General features: G+C 49.3%; 1 protein-coding gene across 1 annotated transcript in view; it reads left to right on the forward strand.

The window, feature by feature from the left end:
• The window catches only part of LMF1 (lipase maturation factor 1), a 184,066-nt gene that overhangs the window by 148,840 nt on the left and 8,318 nt on the right, over positions 1 to 26,908 (forward strand). Inside the window, exons 5-8 of the mRNA XM_040574410.1 lie at positions 8,408 to 8,591; positions 11,739 to 11,892; positions 14,213 to 14,396; positions 23,743 to 23,855. Of these exons, the coding sequence (XP_040430344.1) occupies positions 8,408 to 8,591; positions 11,739 to 11,892; positions 14,213 to 14,396; positions 23,743 to 23,855 (635 nt within the window). The remainder of the gene's footprint in view (positions 1 to 8,407; positions 8,592 to 11,738; positions 11,893 to 14,212; positions 14,397 to 23,742; positions 23,856 to 26,908) is intronic.

The following is a 26,908-nucleotide window of genomic DNA, read 5'->3' on the forward strand; positions in this document are numbered from 1 at the left end:
ATGGGAAGTGCGCCTGGTGCAGGCACTTCTCGCAGCTGGGGCCCCTGCAGGTAGCCTCCTGTAGCTGCTGGGTACTCAGGATGTGTGCAGGGTGAAGGGGACGGGGACCAGGTGGTCCTGCTGAATGCAGCAGCTCCCTCGCCCCTTCTCGGTGGTGGCCTGTCACCTCCTCTCATCGGCGCCTTCATAAAGCCACTAAATCCATCTTCAAAGACTAATTTCCTCTTTCTTTGGTGACATGCAAAGTCCATTGATCAGCATTCTTGAGTTTTGGAGGTCCGGCAGGAGGAGGGGTCTTCACTGTCCCCATCAGCTGAGCTGGTCCCACATGTACCTCCGGGGACCTGCACTGAGAAGACCCAAGTGGGACCCGGGTACTGCAGTACCGACAGCACCGAGGTGAGCAGCACTCTTTGGTCTCCTGCTTTTCACCAGCACAGAGTGAGTAAGTGGTTGTTTATTCTGTGTGCAGTGAAGGAGGTTTACTTTTTTCTGCATCCCTTTTTTTTTTCAGAGTTGATAAATAGGTTCTGTGTTTTATCTTGAAATGATTAGTGCCTTTTTTATAACAGTCAGCACTAAAAAGTCACATCTTAGGAGGCTGTTGGTATAATTAAGACCAGTAACAAAGCAGAATGACCTCAGCCACAACCAGGGGAGAGCTAGAGAGTACTTAGCAAAGTTGGATCTTTTCAAATCATCTGAGCCTAAGGAAATCCATCCTAGGGCTGTTAAAGAGCTAGCTGTTGAAATCTTGTCAGCATTAGTGATTATCTTTGAGAATTAGTAGAACATAGGTGAGGTAATGAAAGGATGGAGAAGGGCTAATACAGTACCTGTCCTCTAAAGAGAGAATAAAGAAGAGCCAGGAGATTACAGAGCCTGTGCTGGAAGAAAATGATGAGACAGGCCATTTTTTAATACCTCCAAAAAACAAAGGGATAGCTGCAGCCATCGTGGTTTTGCCAAGAACAGACTGTGTAAAAGCAGTCTTCTTTCCTTCACTGACAAAACAAGGCACATGAATAGAGGATAAATAACATATGCTTTTACTGAGGCTTTTGAAACTGTTTCACATAAAATCTCATAAACAACCCAAGAAAGCAGTGTCTGAGAAGTAGGAAATACTGTCCAGTGTACAAAACTGGGTGGAAACTCTATTCAGCCGCTACCAATGGCTCACTGACAGGGGGAAGGATTTATCAAGGGGACCTCCACGGGATCTCTCTGGTGGTATTTAGGGTTTCATTAATGATGTCTAATATTTAATGAGAAGAACACACTCAGGTGGAGGGAAATGGCGGTGTGTTGGAGCACATGGTTAGAATTCAGAGTGATCTTGACAAACTGGAGATGCAGAGGGAGAAGGTTGAACACGAAGCAGAAGGTACAAGTGCAAAGCGCTGGCACTAATTTTTTTCCCCAGGTAGTGGGGTGGGCTGTGATATCTAGGTGCCAAATCCACAGAAGGGTCTGGGTCTGTGAATGGCAATGTGATTGAGTTGGCAGGGCTGCACCGTTGCAGAAAGGGTGCTCCTACCGGACTATATAAATTCTTTGTGCTCTGAGTATATAAGCCCTTCATGCTCACTGTCGCTGGCTGCAGCTAAAAGCTATGGCTTGGTTTTGGGCATTCCCTTCAGGATGGACATGTCCCAGCTGGAGAAGGTCCAGCGAACAATGAAAATAACCAGGGATCCAGAGGGTGGGATCACAGGGCAAGGTTGGACCAGCCGAGATCATTCCATCCAAAAGAGAACATTACAGGAAGGAGAAAGAGGCGGTGGACTAGAGGATACTTTTCACATAAGTGAAGGCTATTGCAGATAGACGAGAACCGAGTGAGTAGAGGATGAGTAATGGGATTACATATTGTCAAGGAAGTCAGGCTAGATATCAGGAATAACTTCTAAATGGTAAAGATGGTGAAGCACTGGAGCAGGTAGCCTTGGGAAGGATGGGGACCTGGATCCATCGCTAAGCAGGGCTTCTAGGAAGAGGTTGGTCAACCCTATCATGGCCTGGACACAGGCAGCCCTGTCCTGGGGCAGCAGAAAAGACTTCCTTAGGTCTCTTCCAGCCCTATGATTCTGTTTTCCTTCTAAAGATCTTCTTCTTCTTCTGGGCACTCCAGTTTTTGCTCTTCCTTGCCAATTGCTTAGCATCAGAGTGCTCCAGTGCCACGTGGTGGCCATGTCCCAGTGCTCTGACGGAGCCTGCGAGCTCCAGCCCCGACCTGAACAGTTTACAGCCCGTTGTTGTTGTTCTTTCTGGACAAATATACAGTCTGCTACAGAGAATATGAGCTTCTCGTACCTACTGTATGTTTGTAACAATCTGTGATTTCAAAAATAAAAACCAGCCAAACAAAGAAGTCTAACCTGTAAAAAAGTTATGGGTGTAGGTGCCCATTTTCTGACAGAGGGGTTTGGTAACAGTGCAGGGGACAGAAATGTAAGGAATAATTGTTTTTGGGCCTAGAACCAGGAAAACTACTTTTCCAAATTAATCCAGTGAGAGCCATGAATCCACAGTATTTCATATCACACTTCATAAAACTCCAGTCATAATCCATAAAACTGACATTATTAGATTAAAAACCTCAGTTCCTCCTATAAGGAGCTCGCTCATTAGACATGCTGTAGTTTTATAACCTTAAAGTTCCTACCCAATTACCATGATTAATACTGTGCTTTAATAAAAAAATTTTTAAAAATCACCACAGGGGTTGATACCATCTGTTTGTTATAATTGTGCATTTAAATATTGTCCAGCAAGAGAAAGACACTTAGTAAACAGAAATGAGGGCTGAGCTAGGCAGGGTGCAGCCCATCAGCCGCGGAGAGGTGGGGATGGTCCTGCTGGGTTGTGATCGTGGCACTTTGCACGGTGCAAGGGCTGAAATTAGTGTGAGATGAGTGCAACAACCTCTCGATTGCATGTGGGTGATGGGGAAGGAGCAGATGCTTCCCGTGCCCCGGCAGCCCAGCAGCACCAGCTCCTAGAGGTCTTCGGTGTCCTTGTCCCCAGAGGTGGGTGCGGAGGAGGTCCAGCGCCCACAAACCCACTCTGCACATGAGGGAAGTAAGACCTTGGGAATTTGGGGGACGAAACCCAGATCAGCGCACGCCGGTGCTAGGCGTGACTGCTCTTCACGTACCAGGGCAGGAGCTGAGCGCCTTCAATACGAGTTTGAATCACAGAGGATCCACCAGCCCCGGTCGGTCAGCTGACAAAGTTTTGGTCTCACTGCCAGCTAAATGCCAAATACCGCGGGCCTCTTGCAGAAATGGCTGAGAAACCATCTGCTGGGACAGGCAGCCGTCAGCATGCCTGGAGAATTGTCCGTTTTCCTGTTAATTGACTTTGAAGCGGGAGTTCCTTTGAGGTTTGTTTTTGCAAAGCTCGAGGATTCACAGTGTTCATCCCCCCGTCGGGCAGGGGATAACATCAAGCCGTGTGTCAGTTCGCGGCCTGGTGCCTGCTCAGCAGCCACAGTGGCCAGCGTGAGCATCGAGCCTCGGCTGGAATAACTGAAGTTAAAAATGTGTCAGGTTCATGATTCCACCCACAGACCAGAAAACGCCAAATTTGTGTTATTTTTGAATCCCCTGATTTTAAGGGCTGGTGGAAATAAGATATCTTGCTTCTGACTTCCAAGCAATAAAGAGAGGTGAATCACTACCGAAAAAAGCCTCTAATGGACCACCCAGTCGCTCCTTACAAAGCTGTAAAACGATCCTCCGCAGAAGTGGCAAAGTGGAGAACTATTTTCTTAATATTACTGCAATTGTGCAAGGCAAATCAAATCAGGAAAGCATCAGGGTTTCCTAACAAAGTGGCTAAGTGAGAAGTGTGTTAATGAATACAGGCTGATTAACATGCATTGAACTAAAAGCTAAACCACATACGGGTCAAAGGGGGAACGCAAAGCGTATTTACTCCTTTGAGTACAACATGTTATGTTTGAGGACCTAACATGTGTATGTAATTCAGATTTAAATACTTTCTTCCCCCTCGTAATTCTGGATAATTATCCAACTCAGGGTAAATAAGTTAGTTTATTTTTGTTTTTACTAAATAATAGCAGGACTTTTGTTACTTACTTTAATTGGTCAGATCTCTATTTTTTTTTTTAGGATTATGTGAATCTGCTACCAAAGCGTCCTACCAGGTTTTTGAAAATTATAATTTGCAAATCACCGTATTTTAAAAAAATAAAAAATAAATTAAAAAAAGCCAATCTCAGAGGGAGGTAAATGACATGTTTTTAACATTTATTTGTTGTCGTTTTTAACGAGAAAGTGTACATCTTTTTAATAGAACACTGCTCAGACCGAAACTGTGCATGTTATTGATATTTGGGTTGTGGAATAGTATTTTGGGAGACTGCCTTTTATTTTCATGAGGAGGGCCCCAGCGGGACACCACGCACATAAAAAAGAGCCTTTCTGAAGGAAGAAAAGTGCACGCTGGGTGAGTGCACACTGGGATAAACCATAGGGAAACTCTGGGGACTGGCCTTTGGGCATGCAGGTATTTTGAGGGGACTTGTAATTAAGACACTGGGTTTGTAATTGAGAGATTCGGGTCCTATTTCAGGCCCTTCTGCAAGAGTCCTTAGGTGATCTTGGGTTAGTTTCTTTAAGGCAATGTCCCCAGAGAGCGTTGTTGAAGTAAGAACTAGGTGCCAGAATTCTTCCATTCTCCGCCTGTAACACAGCTGTATTAAATCCTAATTTCGATCTAACTTTGTCTTGCGTGTTTAAATTTAAGTTTCTTCAGAACAAGAACTGTCTCTTACCACTTGATTTAGCAAGTCCAGGTGACACCGGTCCGTACTGCAACAGAGCCTCATCGTGTATGTGAGTATAGCAAAATCCTAAAACAATCCCTGGGTAATACCCCAGAGCCCTTGACAGCTAAATTGTCCTGCTTACGAAGTGAGGTGGAGGTCTCCTGCACAGAGCCCTTGCTCCCCAACGAGCCCTAGTACATCAGGGTTCATCTCTGCGAGGGCTGTCTGAGCTTTCACTGCCTTACCAGAGGAGGAGGTTAAACCTGCAAGGTTTGGTGGGGTTTCCTCTATGCCTGGGATGTAGCTTTTTGGTGTTCATGGCGGGGGGCTGTGTTAGAGAAGGCAGACTCAGGTCTGTTTGCAGGAGGATGAAGTTCAGCTGCATGTATGGAGAAGTGTTCTTTAAATAGAGTAAAAGTAGTACCAATCAAGGTTGCAGCTTTCAACCCAGCTGGAAGGTGGGGGAAGTTCTCATTTGTCGGTCTGAAGTCTGAAAAATAACTGACTATTACATCAGAGCATTATTTTTCAAAGTGTAATACATTAAGTCAGCTTTATATCTTCGTTTTTTATGAGTAAGATGGTGAGACCACTTTCTTTTCTTTCCTATTTTCTTCCATTTTGTTTTAATATGTCTGAGGAACAGCTAGTTAATTAGCAGAACCAGGGCTAAATCCTAAGTAATGTGACTAATGGGACAAGAATCCAAATCAGTCTCAAAACTAAAATAGTCCTGAACAGGCATCAGATGCTTTTCTTTCCTTGTTTTGTCTTTGTGTGCGCGGATTCCCGTATACCGACCGATGCCAGCGTGATGAATCGCTCACAGGACGCTCCTTTCCGAGCACCGCGGTGGCTCGAGGCAGGCAGCCCTGGGACACACCAGATGTGGCTTCGTGGTGACCACCTGGGGTGGGCTTGGTGCTGTGGTGCTGGCATTGAAGCGAGCTCATGGCGTCCGTTCTGCATCTGGTGCGAGTCGTGGTGTCCGCAGGGCTGAGCTGGCAGCGGTCCCTCTTCGTGTGAAACGTGGAACGATTAAATGCTGTGGCTGCCCTAGGTTAAAAACCATGTGGTTTGTGTTCGCAAGCAAAGCAGAGAGTTTTTGGGTCAGTCAGTTCTCAGCATCCTCAGTTTGGGTTGGCCTCAAAGGTTAGTGGGGCAGGCGGGATGGGACGGGGCTGTGCAGCACGTGGGGTGATGCTCCTGGCTTGGGAGCAGAAAATCCTGCATTATGTGTCAGTTTGGGGAAATTGTGTGTGTGTAGGGGGAAATTGTGCACACAGGCTGCTTGCAGGGTGCTGGCAACTACCAACGTGACACCCCGGTGGAGCAGATAAACGCGGGGTTAGCACGCAGCGGGAGGAATAGTTCTGGTTGGGAAAGGGAATGTTAGTACCGCCGTAGGAGTTCCCGGTGAGACTCATCTGATGTCCTCTGTGCAGTTCTTGTCAGCACCCAGAAAGATTGATTGGACCTTGTTCAGGTTCAGGGCATGGTTGCTGGGATAAGCAGACAATGAAGTCCTCTGTGAGCGGAGGCAGGAGCTGGCCGGCTGGCTTGAAAGCGTGAAGGTGGAGAAGGGATGTAGCTGCAGAGATTAAACGGGGGCATCTACGAACTGCAAAAAACAACTTTAAAAAAAAAAAAAAGCTATAGGCTGGGCTTGAATAAATTTAGGCTAGAACAAACAGAAAAATGTTCATAGCCCTCTAGAGAATGAGGCTCCGGCAGAGCTGCCCAGGATGGGAGCCAAGCCCCCGGCAGTAAGGGCAGCACCCGAAAACGCTGCGAGAGGAGATGGGTGCCGGGGGGTCCCACCAGCGCCACGTCCCTCGCTCACACGTGAGTCAAAAGCCAAATAATGTGTGATCCAAACCCTGCTCCACTCGCTCGCGCTGGCGGGGAAGCTTCCCACGGGAATATCGCTGTCGCCAGCAGGGCTGTGGGGGCAGCAGCCGAGGTGCAGGTGCCCTCTGCCTGCTCCATACCACGCTGGCTCCTGTAGCACTTCTTTAGTGCATGCTACTGGGCTTGTGCAGCAGGAAAAGCATCTGTGCAAGGTTTTGCACCTTTTCATGAATCCTTTCAGATGCAGACAAGGACAGCAGGGTTTGACCGAGAGGCGTTTGTAGCTCCTTTGTGGCTCGGCGTGCAGGAGCGTGGCCGAGCGCGGCCCCTCGCAGCTCCCGACACGTCGGTTGTTGTCAGTGGGCACAGGGAAGGGCCGTGATGCGGGAGGTATCACGGTTCCCAGCCCTTCTGTCCTCCTCCCTTTGCCCTGCCGTGCCTCTGCAGGGCCAGCAGGGAGCCTGCAGTGGGGGCAGAAATTGAAAACGATGCTTGCAAGAAGCAGAAATTGTTCTGGGCGTTCCGTTTCATATGGAGGCGCAGTGAAAGGCTCTGGCAGGGGATCGGGGTGTACCTCGAGCAGAGGTGCGGCTGCATCTTCGCCGTGGCTGATGTATGGAAATGGCAAGGAAGTGACATCATGCAACCGTGGGGAGACCTGCAAAACAAAGCCATATGCTGCGAAGATGTGATTCATGGCCGAGGCTAAACGGGCTGTGCCCAAACATGACCGCGTGGTGCTCATTAGGACTCGCTGGAGAACTGGGGTGCAAGAAGGTTCCTTCTGTTTTTCAAGTCATTGTGATAGTGAGAAAAAAATAATGTGTGTCTACAAAAAGCCTTTCCTGCTCTGTACAAATATTTATGGAGACTCTTCCAAAGACTCGCAGATTTTTCCGCTTTTTCTGCCTTATGCATGCAGAACATTCTCATAAATGGGCAATAAAAGTTAAAATAAAAATGCCTCTTAAAAAAAAAAAAAAAAAAAAAAACGTACTTTATATTTAATGCTGGTCCTCAATTAGAAGTTCCAGTATTTCCTCCTGAAGGGTTTCAGAAGTGTTGAGTCTGTAGATAGATGGGCATCATCAGGAGGGGGGCCATGCCCCTGGGGCCCCGCGCAGTCCCCGGAAGCACTGCGCTTGGGCTCGTCTTGTCCCGCTGGGGAGTGTTTTTGGGCCCGTAGCCTGGGCAGGGAGGGACAGGGTTTGCCGTCAGTGTTACAGTCATGGAAAATCAGCTGACGATGTGCTCTGGTTTAAAATACCATCAACATTTCCTTTGTCACAGCCTTGAGCCCTTGCTGTCGCGTGGGCAGGTTTGAGGCAGGAGGTGGGAGCTCCGCCGGGGCGTTGCATCGTGAGACCCCTCTGGATCCCCACGTCCTGAAGCCAACTGCCAGGGGTCACCTTGCACTGCATTCCCATCGCAATGTGCTTGCAGGACAGCAGCCTTTGGGTTTCCCTGGCAAAGAAACACCCGCAGGGCCGGGGTGGGGAGCAGGCTGCAGCCTGTGGACCAGAGCAGAGCTCACGTGTGCTGCTTTGGATTTTGGGGGCCTGCTGGGCAGCGCATCATCCAGGGCTGCTCAAATGTGGCTGCATGGATGCTGGGCCAGGGACCGCCCGAGTTTTTCTTAAGCTGTTTTTAAAGGGGTTTCATTCAGCAAAGCCCGCAGAGGTGGGAGCTGTGGAGTCTCCTCCCAGCTTCGGGCAGCTGGCAACTTTAACACCCTCTGCTTCCTTCTTTCCTGTGTAGGTGCTTCTGATAATCAGCGGAAACCTGAGCTTCCTCAACTGGCTGACCATCGTGCCCAGCATCGCTTGCTTTGACGACCTCAGCCTGGGATTCCTCTTCAGCTCCAGGCGAGGAGGGGTGAAAGACCGGGTGGTGCAGATGCAGGCCAGGCAGGCAGCCGGCGAGCAGCCTCCCCTGGGATACGGTGAGTTGTTTCTGGAGGGAGAAAAAGCTGCAGAAAGGCGTATTCAGTGTGTTTATCTCAAAAGCTTTCATCTTCTCCTTCTGGAGAAAACATGGATGGGGAGGGAGATAATTTTGCCCCTGCGTGGTCTCCTCTGCAGTTTGAAGGGTGTCTGAATCTTGAGCTGATGACAAATGAGTGCAAAACCAGGAGCTGGTTTATAAAGGTCTGCGGTGACATTGCCACTAGAGGGCACGTCCTCAGTGCAGGTACGGTGCCTTCGAAGGACGTGCAGCAGAAATCCTGACTTCTCTGCTCACAGGAATCAGGGTTCCTTGCACTCGCCCCAGTGAGCATCAAACTCCAGCCCTAACTAAGCAATGTAGAATTGCACAATTTAGCTTGTGGGTTTTTTTTTTTCTTATTTTTATTTTGACTATTTAAAGTCGAGGATGAAACACGCAGTGTGGTTTGGGGCAAGGGTTTCATGTCAGAAGTTGGATGCAGAAGCAGGTCTCGTGTTTGCTCACTCTCAGCACTCCTCTCTCCCCAGTGGCATGGTGACCCTCTGGCCAATTTGCCCTCCTGCCCCTAGAGCCCACAGGCATTAGGGCTCTGTTTAAGTAACTCCACATGAAGCCAGACTTCCAGAAAGAGCAAAATTGGTTATTGATCTATTGGGGAGCCAATAACTCTTGCACCAAGGGGAAGAGAGAGCTGGCTGCTGGGGAGGTGGCCATCCCCGCTCAGCATCCTGCTTGGAGAAGCCGAGCGGAGCGGTTGCGTGGGCACTGCCACAGGGGGAGGGAGTTCCCAAAAACAGGGTGGAGGTGAACTCCTGTTCATACCACGAACACGGAGAAGCAAACACAAGGGAGTTTGTAACTTCACAGAGGGGATTAATGTGGCTGATGTTCCGCTCGGAAGAGAGTTTTCAAACAGCCTGGTTCCAGAAGATTGCCTGCACAAGCAACATTGGGATATTTTTCATGGGGCTGTGTAACAGATGTAGAGTTGTATTTGTAGTATTTTTATAAACCGCATATAAGCAACAAATTGCCTATAATATCAACAACAATCACAGATGCTCATTTTTAAATATGCTAAACATCTGTCAGAAGAGTGAAAAATGTCAGCAAGATAGAGCATCTGTCTCTAGTCCTTTCTCATCTACTAAGAAATACAGCGTATTAACCAGAGGGGTTACTTCCAGCAAGGCTAATGCAATTTCATTAAGCTTTCTCTGTGTCCTATCTTATGTATTTTGCTAGAAATCTTGAACAGCTTTCCCATTCTGGTAGCTTTGCTGTGAGAGCCTACAGCTTTCCTACCAACTGTATTTTTAAATCCAGTCCCAAACAACACTCAAGTTGCACCGTGCTTTTTGGAGGAGAAGCCAAAGGTTGCTTCTGTGCTATGTCACTCAGTGAGTCACCATGGGGGGGGATAGATCTTTTTTTCGAGGAACTTGCTCCTTTTCTGTAGTGTTCTCCAGAAAACCGTAATGAGCCAGTGCTGCCCCAAGCAAGGAGAGCCATCCATAGTTACCACTGCTCTGAAGTGTAAATGTGTCCCTGTCCTGGGATTTTAAAAGAAGGGGGAATCTCTAAGTAAAGGGTAGAGTTATCTGTAATATTCCGGGTGAATTTGGATTTCTGCATATTTTTTCTGCTAGCAAAGTAGAGGCTGTTGAGCTGGCACTGATGCTCTGTGTGGCAAGAGGCTTAGAGGAGCACTCACCCCTGGGTCACAAGAGCAGAAGACAGGAGGGTACCCAGTCATGCCCTGCTCATGACCTGATTTTATAAGGATCTGGCCACATCCTCGAAGTATGTGCACGTAATTCCCACTGAGACCTCTAATTCCCACCGCTAGTGCTCAGCTCCATGCTGCTCCATCCAGATCCCCTTGGCTCATGTCTCATGCTCCTTCTCCAAGTCTTGCTCCATCCTCACTGTAGTATTTTTTCCTGTATTAAACCCTTTTTTTCTCTGACCAAGTAGTTGTCACCCCAAGGCGTGATGGCAATCACCACACCACAGCGGGCATGTCAGGACCGGGAGGTGCTGATGCTTTTGGGGCCGGATCCTGCGCACCGTTCGGTCAGGGCTACCATGGCTGCAGGGGGTGAAGGACGAGCAGTCCATGCACAGCCATAAACTGTGACCCGTGGAGCCACTGGCACTGCCTTTGTCGTGCCGTGCTCTCTGTCCGAGCCTGCTCCTTGCAGGCTGGAAGCTTCATCTCAAAGACAAATCGCTGCCCGGCCGCCTCGTCCCGCTTTCGCAGCAGCCCTGCAGCAGCGCAGGGGGCGAGGGGAGGTATCTCGGCGAGCTCCATTCCAAACCAAACGGTTCTCCAGAAATGTTCTCAGACTAAACAATTATTAATAGCTTCTGAGAGGGGTTCAAATAAACATCCCTCTCCTGCAGAGATAAGGGGAAAGCTACATGCTATTGCTTTGAATCTGATCCTTTGGCTGTTAATGTTAAACAAATTAAAAACGGCCATAAGCATGGGAGCCCTTCAGAGGTCACTTGTGCTTATTTGTCTGATTGCAGCGGGTTTCTCTCCAGACTGAAATGCCACGTGAGTCCTGCGCTGCTCCTACAAACCGAATACCAGAGCGCTGGTGAAGTAACACATCTCATACATAAGCGATAAGTAACAGAGCTTTGCAGAGGAAGCAGGGAGGTTTGAATGGAGCCACTGAGTGACAGGGAGGAAAATGCAGGAAACGAGTCTGGGTGGCAAGAGCCCGGGGCGGCCACGTGCGGGAGCGAAGCCGGGGCGAGCCGGAGGCAGCCCACGCACGCTGGGGACCAGGAGGGCGACTGTGAGCAAGGTGCGAGTGCCAGCTGGGTTTTTTCCCCCACGCTGAAGCGATGATTAATCTTACATTTTAGACATTTTTCCTTTTAGCCCTTTCTCAGACTATTTAGAGAAAGGCAGATCTCTCGAGTGATAGCGCATGGCCCTCGGCAAGCTCTGCTCGATTACGGGGGGCGTTCGCCAGCCCCAGGCTCGGAGCCGAGCAGCTGCGAGCACCCAGCAGGGTCCCGGCCGGCCCGGGGGGGGGTCCGGCTGTGCCCCCCAGGGGTGAGGGAGCAGAGCTGGCTGCTGGCAGCAAAGTCACATTCCTTTGGTCTGCCTTTGTGTCCCGAACAGGCCGCTGCATCCGCCAAGTGGTGAACATCTCCTTCGGGCTCCTGATCGCTTACCTCAGCGTCCCTGTTGTCCTGAACCTGCTCAGCTCCAGACAAGTCATGAACACCTCCTTCAACCCTCTCAGGATAGTAAACACCTACGGAGCTTTTGGGAGGTACTTCCATTTTAACAGAACGTTGTACAGCTCTCTGCTGTCAGCAGTGTGTGGGATGATCTGATAGCCTTAAAGCTAAACAGAAATCTTTCCAGTAACCAGTAGACTTGGAATATCTGTTTATGAGGGAGAAGGAGAAAAAGGAGCAGGTTTCTTTCCCATTAAATTACAATTTGTTTTCTTTGAGCTCCTTTCGGTGAGCTCATTATATTGATGGAGCAAATGTAATAGCAGGATGAAAATATCCGTAAGAGAGTTCATCCAGTGGATAGTCTTCACCATCACCAGCCCACTTTATTTATGGTGCACTTCTCTTCCCGTGCACACATTTGCTCTCCCTCATGTAAATATTCACATAAGCTATTGGGTAGCAGATTTAAGGCCAACAAAAGGAAGTACTTTTTCCAACAAGTGACTTGGGGAATTCATCGCTACAGGAAGCTGTGGAGACTGAAGTATAAATGGACTCACAAAAAGAACAAGACAGATGGAGAGGACAGGCCCAACAGTGGTCTGGCTGCTGCCGGCCGCTCAGAAAATCCCATGTAGGGCCACGGGGTGGTCCCCAGGAGGACCCTGAGGGCTTCGCTGGGGTTAGCGGGCTCAGGACAAGGCCCCGCAGGAGGAGCAGCAGCAGTTGGGGTCTTCCAGGGGTGCAGGTCGGCTGCTGGAATGGGAGGGTCTCACTGCGAGCACGGGAGGTACAGAGCACACCTGCAGCACATCAAGTTAGTATGAGGTTTTCCCCAGTTTTTCAAATAGCAGGCATTTCTATAGGAAAAAAAAAAAGGGGGAAAAATATAAAAAATAATCAACACTAAAAATGTTGTGAGAAAAACTGACGTTTCTCCTTTTCTGAGACAAGAAGTAATAACCCCTGAACCTCTTTGAAGGCTGGATGGTGAAGCTACAGGAGATTGTTTTCTTTGGGTTGTTGTTCTTTTTCTTCTTCAGTCCATGGTTTCTGTTTCAACAGTTACCAGAACCTAAAGAGCATGTGATGAAATGCTGCTGTAATATGTTTGTAATTCCAGCCTATGTAAACCAATAAAAAGAGGATTGCAGCTTATAATGAATATACGATTATGTGAAACTTGACATATTTTGAATCACACAGTAGGAACGTACTTTTATTAGTAATTTGGTGTCCCTGATTTACAGTGTGTTTCTAACCATTGGGCAGCTGGCCACGGCTCATAACTCAGCCCAGCATATAATATGGAACTTGGCTGGAGAATCCAGAAATCTATTAAACGTAGGTAACAATTATAAGCCGAGATGTACAGCATTCCTTGCTTGTAAGCATCTATCGCTGGAAGCCATCGGGGGAGAAGGTGGAGCCCAAGTGTGTCCAAACTTTCATTTTTTTTGGGCTGAGGGAGGAAGGACCAAAGCTGTAAAAAATTAAAAGGGTGTTGGGAGCAGGACAGCGTGGATAGGCAGAGTTATGCTGTTATGTGTTCGTTACGGAAAGCAGTCCTCCTGGGCAGAGGAGCATCCCTGACAGGCCATTGAAAACCTGACAGTTGTGGTTTCACGTGGGCTGTCCATGGCCTGGAGTTTGCCATCACTGCTGCTCTGCCACCTTGCTGTGCAGAGAATGTCAACCAAGCAGCAAAGGAAATACGCGTGACCTGCTGTAAGGCTGGGATGCTTTATAACCCAGTTTCTAAACACCTACCAGGTACAGGGAGCTTGTTTTGCTTTCCTTTTCTACTTTTCTTGGCTTGATTTGCAGTGGCTCACGCAGTACCTCCTGCTCTTGCTGAGTAACAAGGAGACCTCTTGCAGCCAGGATGGAGAAGACGGGGATGCACTTAGTGACCATCCTTCATCTCCAGTTTTTCATATGACGAGGAGTTTGTAGTCAGAGAGCTCATTTATCATGGGAGTCATCAGAGTAACAGGAGAAAGATTTTCTTCAGAAACCTGGTACAAAGAGACAGATTGGCCCAGGGTGAAGATGCTTGTCTGGGACGTGGGAAATGCTTGTTGTATTCTCTCTCTTTCTTGAGAAAGATGAGATCGAGAAAGACAGGCCCAGCAATTTCAGTAAGAATCATCTTTCTGGGCTGCAGTCCCTCCTTGGCCTGGCACAAGTGCAGCATGATAGAGAGGAATGAGGGAAAGATGTGAAAGATGGACTTTTCCATGTAATTTGCTGCTGGAAAGATAAAAGGCGGCCAGACAGACAACTTCTCTGTTGCTGGACCCATCAGCATCCAACTGTACCACGAGGCCCCAGTGGCTGTGCTGACACTCGTGAGCCAGCATTTTACGTGACTTGAGACAAATAACAGTCTGATGTCGTGTCCCACAGCATTACCAAGGAGAGAACAGAAGTCATCCTTCAGGGTACGTCCAGCCCGGACCCCAACGACCCCGCCGCTGTCTGGGAGGAGTACGACTTCAAGTGCAAGCCCGGGGACTTGAAGAGGCGCCCGTGCTTCATAACCCCCTACCACTACCGCCTGGACTGGTTGATGTGGTTCGCTGCCTTCCAGGTTCGTGCCTTTATGTGTCCTGAGACGTGTGTGTCCCCTGAACCAGGAAAAACAATTTATGTGAATTTACAATGTGCTTGGGGTGGGGGGATGGATATTTGAAGCCTCAGCTAAGTTAATTATGTTGAAAAAAAAATGTATTCCTAAAGGATGTCTGCTGCTAGTGTAATGAAACTCTTGGAAATTTTATGTGAGGCTTTTTAATTGTTTCTCAGCAATAACAGAGCTGAAGATATTGAGAAGGCGCATGGACTGCACCTGTCCCCAGGCATGGTGGCACAGTGGGGGTTTGCTGCTCTGTACGGGGCAGAATTTGCCCCACAGTGTGCCCATGTCCTGCAGGGTCACTCTGCCGGCCACTGGGACCCTCAGTCCCCTGGGGACACCCCAGGGGACCCGGCAAACACTTTTGCTGCTTGCCTGCCTGCATGAAGATGTAGCATCCTCACATGGTATCAGCAGGCAGGTGGCAGCTATACATTGAGAAGGAATAGGGGGAAAACTTGTAAATGTAATTCTTTAGTGTCTTGTAGCCTTTTCTGCAAAATCTCGGTCGTGTGACCGGGAGAACGTAGGTGGGATTTTACAAATCTGGGGCTTACAGCAGGGGCGGGAGGCAGCCCCATCTCAGGCTGTGGCAGGCTTTTCTCTTTGTTCTCATGTCCTCTCCGGGTGCTCTTCCCTCTCTCCTCTCCCCCCTGCCCCAAACTTCTCTGTTTTCTTTCTTTGTGGTATTTTCATTTAGGCGCCTTTTAGATTCCTCAGTGATGACATAACCATCACTCTTTGGCTATGGTTTTATATTTACCCTGCTAGTTTTTGTGTGCTGGAATTTCATTTAATCTGCATTAGGTATGCTTATCCCTCAGCAAGACGATAGCAAAGGTTAAAACTTCAGCCAGCAACGATGCACAGCATTAAATGAGGGTGCAGACGTTTGAAGGGGAGCTGCTGGTGTAAACCTTACTGCATTTCAGGAGGGCTCCAGCAGCAGAGAAGTCCAGGTCACCCAGCGAAGGCTGTGCCTGCAGAGAGAAGCATTTCTGAGATGAGAGAAAGGCCGTTTGTTTCCTGGGCAGGAATACCCCCAAGGCCTTAAAATACAAAGTGTTCTCAGGTTTAAAAACAAACAGGGAAAGGGCATAAATGCTCGTGCATCGTGGGCAAGTGCTGGCCGTGCTGGTGCTGAGAGACACCGTCACATGCCAGCGCCGTCTGTCAGCGGACACCGGCCGCGTGCTGAGTGACGGTGATGTATGGGAGCAGCCTGGGGAGGAGGAGGAAGAGGAAGTAACACAGGCTCGTTCGCATCTGTTTTGTTTTTTTTAATTTCGCTGGAGGGTTCCCCAAAGTGCTCCTGTGAGCAGGGGGCTGGTGGAGTGCGTGCGTGCAGAGGCATCTGTCCACAGCAGCTGATTAGCAGTAATTAGCTCCGTGGGTCTCTTGCGCCGGTCAGCGGAGGTGCTGATCCCCTCCCTGCCATGAGCCTGAGTCAGATGCTCAGGACTGGGACCACAAATCCTTCCCTTAGCAAGACCAAGGCATTCACACAGCCTCCCAGTGCAAACTGCTCTTTGGGAAGCAGTCCCACATCCTGCTTAAGAGTGGAATTAAGATAAAGAGCAGAAAGGAGAAAAAAAAAACCCTCTGAGATCTGGGGATGACGCATGTTGAAAACAGCAGGAACACAAGTAACATGCACAGCAGCAAACATTTTCAAGCAAGGCTGTTTAGGTTTAAGCATGCAAATACATGCGTAAGCGTGGAAGTAAATCTCCTTTGGAGTGGCTGAACGTTTGTTTGAAAACTGTGAGCTGTGTACTTAGTGTCAGCTGTCATCCTTGGGAAAGCTGGCCATCCTGCTCGGAGCTGCCGGAGCCTGCAGAAGGATGTTCGCTGCTTGGCTTTGAGTCCCGCAGAGCTGCGGAAAGGATGAGAAACCAGAAGCCGAAACCCCAGAAGAAGTTTGTGGAGTCAGGCAAGTTTTGCAAACCCCATACAGTAGTTTATGGAGTCCATAAAACCAAGTTACTTCAGCCTCCGGATTATGTTTAATTTGTTTTTAAAAGTTCTGGATTTTTAACACCGCTGTTCACAGCCTGTGCGATCGCTTCCGAGCAGCCGGCCGGAGGGTTGGTTTTGCAGTTCGCTGGAGGCGGTCAGTTAAGGACCTGACATATCCAGCTCTGACAGCCTGCGGAAAAGCCCAGGGAGTTCGGGGGAAGATATTTACCATCCCTTTGTGCTGCTCGTGACAGGTTCCTCTTTGCACCTCATCACTGCTTGACATACGACGCCTTCCTTCGCTCCGGGCTTCCTGCGAAGCTTTCCACCTTGGCTGTAGCTGCAGGATTTGCTTTGAAGAGCCCAAGCATGGGAGAGCCAGGCCCTTGGCCAGGCTGGCGCGGGTCGGCGCTGCGGGGAGCCGCCGGCATGGCCCCAGCTCCGAAACAGGAGGAGCCATGGCGCTGCCCCACCTCTGAAGTGCAATTAGCAGTTGGCTGCCTCTTAATTACTGTTTCCAGTAGTGCCTTGATTGTATGCAATGTAACATGGCATAATTTTCCAGGAAACAATTTTCATGATGTTAATTTTATTATCTAAATATAATATGCCTTTTCATTTGTTTTCTAAATCCCCTCTTTGTTTCATAAGTCTTGCCATCCCGTGGGTGCTCTAGCTCTGAATTAAAGTCCTTCATTTAGCTCTGGCAGGGACGTAACCCGTCCAGAACCATGTCTGCGTGGCTTCTTCCTGTCTGCAGAAGGAGAAAATGTCCCACAAACAGCCAGCAGCAACGGCGTGCGGAAATTTATGCGACCTTTTTCAGTGGCTTCTCAGCAGCTGCCTCGGACAGGACACCCTTTGGTCCATCGCCCAGCTGATAACGCCGTCACACGAGTGCAAAGGGAGCAAGGACCTTCTTGACAAAAATAGCCTGTCCCTCGGTGAGGAGCTGGTGGTCAGGTGCCTGTTACTGAGGTCAGTCACTCTGCGTCCCCTACCTCCATCAGAGCAATTTAAACCCAGGTCTGACCCAACAAAATGCAATGCACATTTTTAAGAGGAGCTCCAGCTCCTGGAGAGAGCAGCGTGATGTGCTGAGTAAATTTGCAGTTGCCACCAAGTTGTGTGAGTACAACGGAGGAGGAGGTCTAAAAGCACAGCGATCCTGCTGGTTTTGGTCCAAGCAGACAGGAGAGGAGTGCACGGTGCTGCCAGCGGGCAGGAACCTTCACCTGCCCTGGATGGGATGGATCAGAGAGCCGTTCTCCAGGGCAGCCTTTTGGGCCAAGTATGCAGCACCAGAAGAGGACCAGCAGTGACGTTTCAGCATTATGAAAAGGAAAACACAGTACAAAGGAGGTGAGCAGGCATTTGACGTACAAGGTGTCACCCTCCCACTAAGCCAAGCATCCTAATTCAGGAAAGATGCAGACAACTGGCAAGGCTGCAGCAGAGGGACCTGCAGAAACCTCATCCCGCAGCAACCGCCTGATCAGATCTGCATGGGGTGAGAGCAGGAGGGAAGGCTGGCCATCAAAACAGGTTTGGAATATGTGGAAACCTACCGCGAAGTGGAAAGTAACAATCTGTTTTCTCCGTCCCTGTGGAGAAGGGAGGAAATAATGGACCAAATGGCAGAATATGATTTAATCTCAAGAAAATTCAGGTTAAGCGTTAGGAAAAACTTTCCAACAAGAAGATAGTGTGATGGCAGAATCCATTCCCAGGGGTGTCGTTCCAATGCAAAGACATCCTGTTTGTACAGAAGCTGGAGACAAATTTGTTAAAGCTTTTTCTGTCCTCCAGCTGATGACAATGCTCCTGTAATTATTTGACTTATTGTTTATGGTGGGTATTTGTAGGTGCCCCACCATCATATCCCAGAACTGAGCTATGCGGTGCCACTGGTATGAAAAGTGTTATGGGCAGATTTTTGGCAGGCTGCAGGTGGATTCAGCATTGTTAATAAATAACGACCAGAAAACAAAATAGTGCTCATAGTTTTGGGGCTTTGAGTTGGTCAGTTTTCCTGGTAGAGGGATGTCTTGGACTTTGCAAAAGCCAGTTGTTTGTAGTAAAAGGCATTTGTTTTTCACCATTGGGCAGTAGTGGAAAGCCTTCGCTGCTCTTAATAAAGAGTAATCAAAGGAAAGGCTTTTTCCTCCTTGCTGTGGCATGAAGGCTATTTATTCTGTTTAGGTTGTGTAAGCTCTCCATGTTGGGGTCTGTGCTTGGCCAGTGCAAAAGCACGCTCTTGGTGCTTACCACATAATAACTAGCCAAAAAAAAAATAACAATTCCACTGTCCTCTTGAGATTGTTTTGTAAAGCTCAGTGTTTTCCTGCATTATACCCTGAAGCAACTCCAAAAGTATCAGAGTGTCAGGACGGCCTGTAGCCCAAGGGATACATCTAAAATTCAGATCACTTTTGTTGTGCATGAGTTGTGTTGCTCCATGTTAATGAGGTGAGTGCAGTGGGATCCCGGTATGCTGCGCAGTGACACGCCTGGGATGTTTAAGACTTAAGGAGCATCGTCCTCGATAACGTGGCAGAACCATGGGCAACACCGGTGCTAATATCAGGGCCTGTTCCCCCTCCAAGCATCTCCCTTCCCTGGCATCTGTCCGTCTGGCTGTCTCAGATGACCGTTGTGAGTCTGCACATTGCCTTTGGAATGTTTTAACTCCAGCAGGGGACCGGCAGCACCACGGTGCCACCAGACACTGGCACAGACTGCAACTGTGTCCTAAAAGCTCTGAAAACTGTCACCAAACCTTCCAAATAATAGCAATTGTGGTGCACCCAGAAGAATTGTGTGTTTTCCATGTGCAGTGTGTAAGTTTATAGATAAAACTCAGCTGACTCCATAAGAGAAGACAGAAACATGAGCAGCAGGATGGATGCTTTGAGGACCTTTTGCTGGAAGAGCTGAGAAAAAGAAATCCTGTATGTAGGGAAGGCAGATGAAACTTCTATAAAATATTTTATTCAACCCTCTGTTACCTGGATTGTCCAGCCAGGAGGTACTTACAGGAAAAAGCTGCATGGCAGCAGAGCAGAGGAGGAGGTGTGTGTAACGTGGTAAAACCTAAACCTCATGAGCAATGTACTAAGCAGGGCCTTTTACATTTCCTTTCCTTCCCCTTCCAAAAATACAGGCCTCAATTCACTTCCATTTTCCATTGCCGCATTCATACGTTTTGGTCCACGTGCAGAATGTAGGAATTATATTTTCTCCTTTTAACTGCGATCGGTATGAAAAGTTTCAAACCCCCCGAGGGGCAGTTGTGCCAGCTGCAGGCCGGGTCGCGCGCAGCCTCGCCTCTGGCGGCAGTGCTGCAGTGCCCAGGAACGCCGGTAAGACTGACGGCCTGCCTCGCCGCGGGCTGTACAAATACCCTGCGAGACCTTGGCTCTGCAGGGAGCGATTGTTGTCCGCGGGGGTTCTTGTGGGTCCCTGTCTGGATTCTGTCCTGGAACAAAGTGACTTTTCCTTCCCAGCGCAGAGGTGATACGGGAGCTGTGCCAGCTGCACCTTTCCCATGTGGGCAAGGTCTGAGGAGCGGTTTTCCTGTCCCGCTCCGCTCTCACGCAGCCTTTTGTTCCCCCCTGGGGCTGCTGCCCTCCTGGCTGTGCACAATTCCTCTGGGGACGCAATGCTTTCGCCAGCACCTTGTGATACAGCATGCTAAGGCGGCTCTGAGTGTGCCTTGAGGAACTGCCCCCACTGAATTAACTCACAGTGAGCCAGAGCTGCCGTAAAACACTTTGTCCCTCTAGGAAACATCTAGGAAGAAGAAGATGAGGTCACTGGAGATGATGAGGAGTGTTACACGCTGATGTAGCCTTCAGCCTTCCCCGGTTAAGTCACTCAGGTAGCGGGACGGTAGCAAGCTTTGTTGAGATGGAGCATTATAGGAAAGAAAAGCATCGCATTAGTTACGCTCTCCTTTCTGCAGGACGTAGTTCGTTTCTCCAGCTGATAGCTCAAGTTCTCCAAACAGCAAGAGTTGAAGTCACTCAGCTGCAGAAGGGTAAACGTCAGTGTAAGCAGAAATGTGAATATTGGGTGAAAACATCCCGGATGGTGGAGTTACTGCTTTACATCCCCAAAGTGGGTAGGCTGTGACGCAAAAAAAAGCCCCTTACAACACAGGGCTGCAATGCAAACCCTCCCCCGGTCATCCGCAGTCGCACACCGAGCCCGATGTGAAAACGTGCAGGGCTCCCAACCATGTGAAATAATAATGCTGGGCTCCCGTGCCAAGTTTCCAGCTGTTTCCACATGTGCATCTCATAGTTACCTCCTCCCGTGCGCCTGTGCCAGGACTGAGATTCAATAAAATGCCACACTAATCCGCAGTCCTTTTTCATTAAATGACCAATTAAAGCTGGAGGAAAAGGGTTCTTATTATTATTATTTCAGTTGGGAACATGTTCCCTGTAGAGCCGTGTGGTTTTTATATATATATTTTTTGCGATTATTATATTCTCTTCTACTTTATCTCTGCAGAGTTCCATTGCTACTGCAGCTGCTTTACCCCAGCTCCTTGCTGTTGCCTGACTTAGTGGTGATTTGGCTTAAAATTCTGTAAAAGGCATTAAATACGGCTGCCTACAAGTGACTGTATTCAAGGTGAGAATGCCGTGTTTATACACCGGCAAAGTGTAAAAACGGAGGAGTCAGAGAATATAAACAGCTACAGAAAAGTCTCTTTGCACAGAAAGGTGGTGGTGGCAGCCTGGGGCTGCGGCGAGGCTCGGCTCCTCGCGCTGGGCATGCACAGGTGGGGAGAAGGAGCAAAGAAAGCCCCGTCCCCAAGCAGTGAGGCAGGCAGGGACAGTGGGGAGAGCCGATTCCTGAGCTCTGCATGAGGCCGAAGCCAGTCGGGAAATAAAAGCTCAGGGTGTCTTAACCTGTCCTGGTTAGTCCACCGCGTTATGCCTAACACCCGACCTGGGGAGGTCCTGTGGTGGTGCCAGCTGGAAAGAGAGCTGGAGGTGGTCTTGGTCCCTGCAGAGCTGCGTGTGCTGCATTGCCCGGGGGCTGCAGGGGCTGCCCAGGAGCACGAGGTGAGCTGAGGCCCAGCGTTGGATGTGGAGGACGGGAGCCAGACGGGGCCTCGCTCCCTGCCCATGGAGGCGCGGGGAGGCCGAGCAGCCCACTCGCAGCCTGCCCTGCTCAGGCGCCTGTGACACGTGCATCTCTCCTGACTTGTTTTATTTAATGCACTGGGTGCTTCAGGCTCTGACTCCTCTGTTTTGCATGCTCAGAGCTGGCAAAAGTAGAGCTCAATGCCAGATGAGTCTCTCCCATTCTAAATACCATAAATATATATTGCAGCTCTGCAGACGGTGTCGGGGTCTGGTCCCACCAGATCCGCAGAGAGGAACTGTCACCTTCCTGCCCTGCAGCGCGATGCTTCCCTGGACGGAACCCAAATCACCTGGGCTCTTTTTTTTTCTCCCTTTGCCACCGTATCGCTTTACAGCCTAACGAGTTAACCAGCGCAGGCGTGAGCGCGGCTCTGCTCCCGCGTGCTCCCAGCATCGGCGGCGTGCGATATCCAAGCCTTTGTGCTGGGGGGAGCAGGGGGAGCTGCGCCGGGTGGAAATTTCTCACCGCAGACTTTGCTGGGGCCAGACATGCTGTAAATTTTACAAGAAAAACACTTTACAAACCAGAAGTCCAACTCTCGTGCGCATGGAGCCACTAATTAACAGTTTGGAGACCGGGCGAGCCAGGGAGCCTATTCCACCATCACTGAGCCTCTTGGTTTTGCATCAGGCTTTCAGGATTTGGGGTTCTCTGCGAAGTTCCAGCTCCAGGAGACTGGGGGCTCCTGTTGCTGTTTTTCTCCCACTTCCCCCACCTCGTGCACAGGACCCCTCGCACCTCGGGCATCGCGGAGCTACTCAGCATGGCTGGAAGCCTCGGCCAGAGTCTCTGGGGGATCCTCGACGTGCTGGGGCTGCGGGCAGGGATGCTGCCGGCTTCTGTCCCTCCGTGAGAGCCCCCAGCACCTCTGCACCAGGCAGGGAGCCAGGAAGAGAGGGAGAAATGGGAGACAGGGTTCTGAGAGGCGTGGAGGAGGAGGGAGAGCACTTGGAGGTGGCACGGTGCGGTGGCACAGACGGGACAGACCCAAGGGGAAGCACCGCGAGGCAGGACAGAAGCAGGCAGATGGGGAAAGGAACCTTTTTTAAAAAGCTGTTGGCTGAAATAACTGTGGTTTTCCTCTAGATTGTGATGAGCATGGGTCAGAAGCCCTCCGAGGCAGGGCTGCTGCTCGATGGGCCTTTCCACCAGAATTTGGTGTTTTCCATCTCCTTTCTCTCCTCTGTTTCCCGTGGCAACGGAAATAACAAACTTTGCCATTAGAAAAGATTTGCGGAGTAACTTTGCATTGATGTTCTGCATTAGTCACAGTCTTGCAGGTACAAATGCCGGGTTTAGCTTTCCCACAGTGTCCCCTACTGCTTGCATTAAAAAGTCCATTTAGGTGCACGTTAAAAAAGAGGGAAAAAAATGTACGGCACTGAAAGTCACCAGAAAGGGAAATGCTTTTTATGGAGCCTCACCAAGAATCCCTGCAAGTTGTGAGATGCATTCATTCATGGAGGGAGGTAAATATAGAGCCAAAATTGCCGACTGCAGTGTCCTAGAGCCCATTAATTTGGTTTCAGAGGTAGCATGATAAAGGGTTCGGCATAGACATTGCATGTAAAGAGGACAGACTAGATGAGAGGAAATAAAGAGGATGCAACAGAAAGGAATCCAGGAATAGAGATTTCGCCTTCTTCTGCTTTCTTTCCATTAACACAGCAGGAAAAGCAACATAATCTAAAAGGGTGGGTGGATTCTCATTTCCAAATGTGCAGTTACTGGCCATCAGGTGCACTGCGGCCGCTGGCCAGGCTTCGGGGATGCCTGCGGTGGTGGGCCCTGCTTTGCTCTTGGGGCAGCCCGACAGGGTGCAGGTGGCCATCGCAGCTCAGCTAATGAGAAACTCGTTAAACCTCTGTGCCTGGCATGCCCTCGCAGTGTCCGTTCCCTCAGGAATGATATCCAGATAGGATGACCTCGGGAGCTCTCTGGGCTGCCCTGGGATGCCGGCATGCCGTACCGGGCACAGCTGCTCCCACTGGCACCGTGGGGTCTTGGTCTGGACCTTGAGGTGCTGGATCCCATGGGATCTGTTCCTGCAACACCAGGACATTCATTGTTGGCCATCGCATCAGCTCTAATCCCTCCCCAGAGACCATGCAGACATCTTTAATGGTAACCATGCTGCAGGGCAGTGTCTAACATTGGTATTTCTTTCTCCTCCCCCAAGACCTACGAGCAGAATGAATGGATCATCCACCTGGCTGGGAAGCTGCTGGCCCAGGAAGAGGAGACCCTGTCCTTGATGGCAACGAACCCCTTCGCGGGCAGGGCACCCCCACGGTAAGCTTTGGTTTTGCCAAGGGAGCTGAAAGCTCCTGGGCTTTGTGTTCAGCGTGATCGTTCCTATCTTGGATGTCCAAGCACATTTTCTGTTGACTGCTTGTTATTTTTATTTGATGTTACTCAGGAGGCCATTAGATAGGGTGGTTTTTTGATATCAGGGCACCATGAAGAGCTGGTGCTCTCAGCACCTTACTGTCTTCTGGTGGGGACCCAGGGACCCTCGAGTTGGGCCCCTTCCCAGGCACCAGGGGCTTTGTGCTGCTTCTCTTGGACGGGAATCTCGACGGCTGCAGTGGTTTCCTGCCCAGCAGCTTCAGATTTTTTGCCATGATCACTTTGCGAGGTCAGATCAAAAATACCGTGTCTAGCAGCCTATTGAGATCTTTCAAAGATGAAACAGCCCTGCAAAAATACTTGTTTTTGTTGATACTCGTCTTGGAATTGTTTGCATTTTCGATGAGGAGACAAAGCAAACATCAGCAAGTGAAAAGCACAGATGAAAACCCCGAGGTTTCTACAAAAGGAAAATTTTCACAAAAGTGTCTATTTTGTTGATGAAGTTATTTTTAGCTGAAAAAACACTTTAAGGGAATTTTGGATCAACTTAAGTAATATTATGCTCTTGCTAATATTTTCCATTTGAGGCTCTCAAGATGCATAGCAAACAGGGATTAAGGTTCCCAGCACCAAGTGAAATGAACTTCCTTTTGAAACAGAGATGGTGTTTTTCAGCTTTAACACAGTGTATCCCTCAAACCTTCTGGAGGTGAGACTCCTTTTCTAGCCTAGACACCAAGAATCTCCACCTTTTACCAAGGTGCTTCCTTTAGGACATGCCATTCAGTGGCTCATACACTGAGGTGAATGTATGTCTGCGTACATTCTGCAGAAAAACAGCAGGCTCACAGCTTGGGATGCAAACTCTGAAGTGACTTTCCCAGCACGGTATTTGAGTATTTCCTATAACCACGTTTCCGGGGTTCCCCAGGCATCCCAAATTGTCTTCTAGCGCACAGGTCCTGTATCGGAGCACTGGTACGGGCTGATGGTAATGTGCTCCCTCCAAGCTCAGGAGCCAAGGCTGCTGGAGCAGCAGAAATTTGGGGTTGCGTGTATTATCCTCTCAGAGCCCGTTTCCCCTCGGCACAGCCCTCCCGGTGTGTGGAGCAGGAGCCTGCCCCTAGCCCGGAGACTCCCCACCGCGCCGGCGTTCCCGTAAATCGGGGTTTATTGTGCAGCTTGGCTTATGGGGCTGTGCCACGGCTTGTTGGGTCTGGTACACACAAATAATTACGCCTTGGCTCGGGTCCAGGAGGGACCTCGGGAACCTGTATTAATTACTGCTACAAAAGGCGTGCTGGGAGATAGCAGCACGTCCCTTGCCACGGATGGATACGGCTTTAGTAACGTTTATGGAGGGGTCTAGCTCTGCTTAGCTCTGCTTGCCTTGGTTTGGAGCAGAGCGGAGGTGCTGTGCAAGGGTGCTTGTGCCGGGACCTGCAGGGCCTCGTCTTTGTGGAGCTTGTCACGGGATCGTGTTGGGCTATAATTTGTGAGGCTGAGCTGAAATAGCTGCTGGAGACCTGTACGATGCTGGCTCTGTGTCAAATGGGGGGATTTACTGTCCGAGTCTCCCCAGACTTTGCTGATATCCCCGAGGCTTGGGGCTGTAAATTCACTGAGCAGTGTCCTTTGTGGGCAGTTCCCTTGCCTTGCTTTCTTTTAAAAAGTCAGCCCTGAGTGCTGGCTGACCCCGGGGGGTTCAGCAGAACCCGGACCTTTAGACACCGAGTCACCGGTTTGAATTAGGTGTCCCCTGGTGCCAGCAACCAAAAGTCATTACCATCTGGTGGCTGCTGGCTGTAAACGGCTCTCGCGGTTCGCCAAGTGACAGAAGCATTTGATAATCCCAGAGCTGTTTATTACCACCTGTCCCCCAGTGCCATAAACATCGCTGCTGCTACTCACCGCGACTGAAACTGAAAACAAGACATCATAGCAGATTAAAACTCAAGATGTGTATCGCGTCTCGCCTTGCAAAGCTTTGCCATGGGTTGCGTCTCTTGTATATTTTCTGGCATCAGTGGTGTTAAAAAAAATTAAAGTAGATGAATATAGGAACTCATTTAAAAACGAAAATAATGAAGCAGGGGTAACACTAAATTGTTCCAGGTGTGAATAGGTTTTTTGTCATATTCTGTAACAGATAAGGAAATTGAATGTTCAGGAACTTAAAGCAAAAACAAAAGCAAACCTTTATCTTCCTTAGCATTTATAGGATAACGATTGCCTAGAGGATAGAGGGGTACAAGCAGTTCCGATAGCTGTGGAGCAGCATGGGTGCTGTGTTGAACACACAGAGCTATATATATTGTTGAACAGGGTCTTGATTCATGCGGTACCTTGGTTTTACCAAAGCACAGACTCTGTTTTCACTCTTTAGCAGCTAGTTTATAGTAGGAAAAGATCAGGATCCAGTGCTGGTTTTATGTGTCAGCTGCCTTTGCTCTGGCATTAGTTTTGCTTTAAAAGTTTTTCATGGGTCTAGTGTATTTTTGGGTGGCTTAAAATAAAAATAACAATTTACAAATGCTCATTTTGGTTCAAACCAAAGTCCAACACGCCCTTTAACCCTGGATCCTAGTTTGTAGGTCACGTTTCTGGTTTTAGCAAGCCAAACCCAAATACCTGGTACTTTGGCCCTGTCCGTATTTTACCCAGGCTGCGAGGATGCAGGAGCTGGAGCACAGCCTGCAGTGGGGTTGCCACTTAGTCACCGATTCCTGTTGTTATTTACACTTTTTTGGCTGTTGTTTGCTGGTAGCACTTCCCCTGCATAGCCTGCATATGGAAACTGAAGTGATCATTTGCCTTTTTTTTTTTTTTTTCTCCCAGTTTTTATGCCCCATCCCAGTTCTGCTGAGTTGACACTTCTGGCATTTGCGGCTGGCGCGTTCGCAGCAGCTCTGTCAGCTCCTTCGGATCCAGCATTCGTTCTGCTCAGGCGGGCTCGCCTGCCCGGCTAGCTGGGGCTTTTTTCTTTAAATTTC

Source organism: Cygnus olor, chromosome 15, assembly GCF_009769625.2.
Source record: "Cygnus olor isolate bCygOlo1 chromosome 15, bCygOlo1.pri.v2, whole genome shotgun sequence".
NCBI lineage: Eukaryota > Metazoa > Chordata > Aves > Anseriformes > Anatidae > Cygnus > Cygnus olor.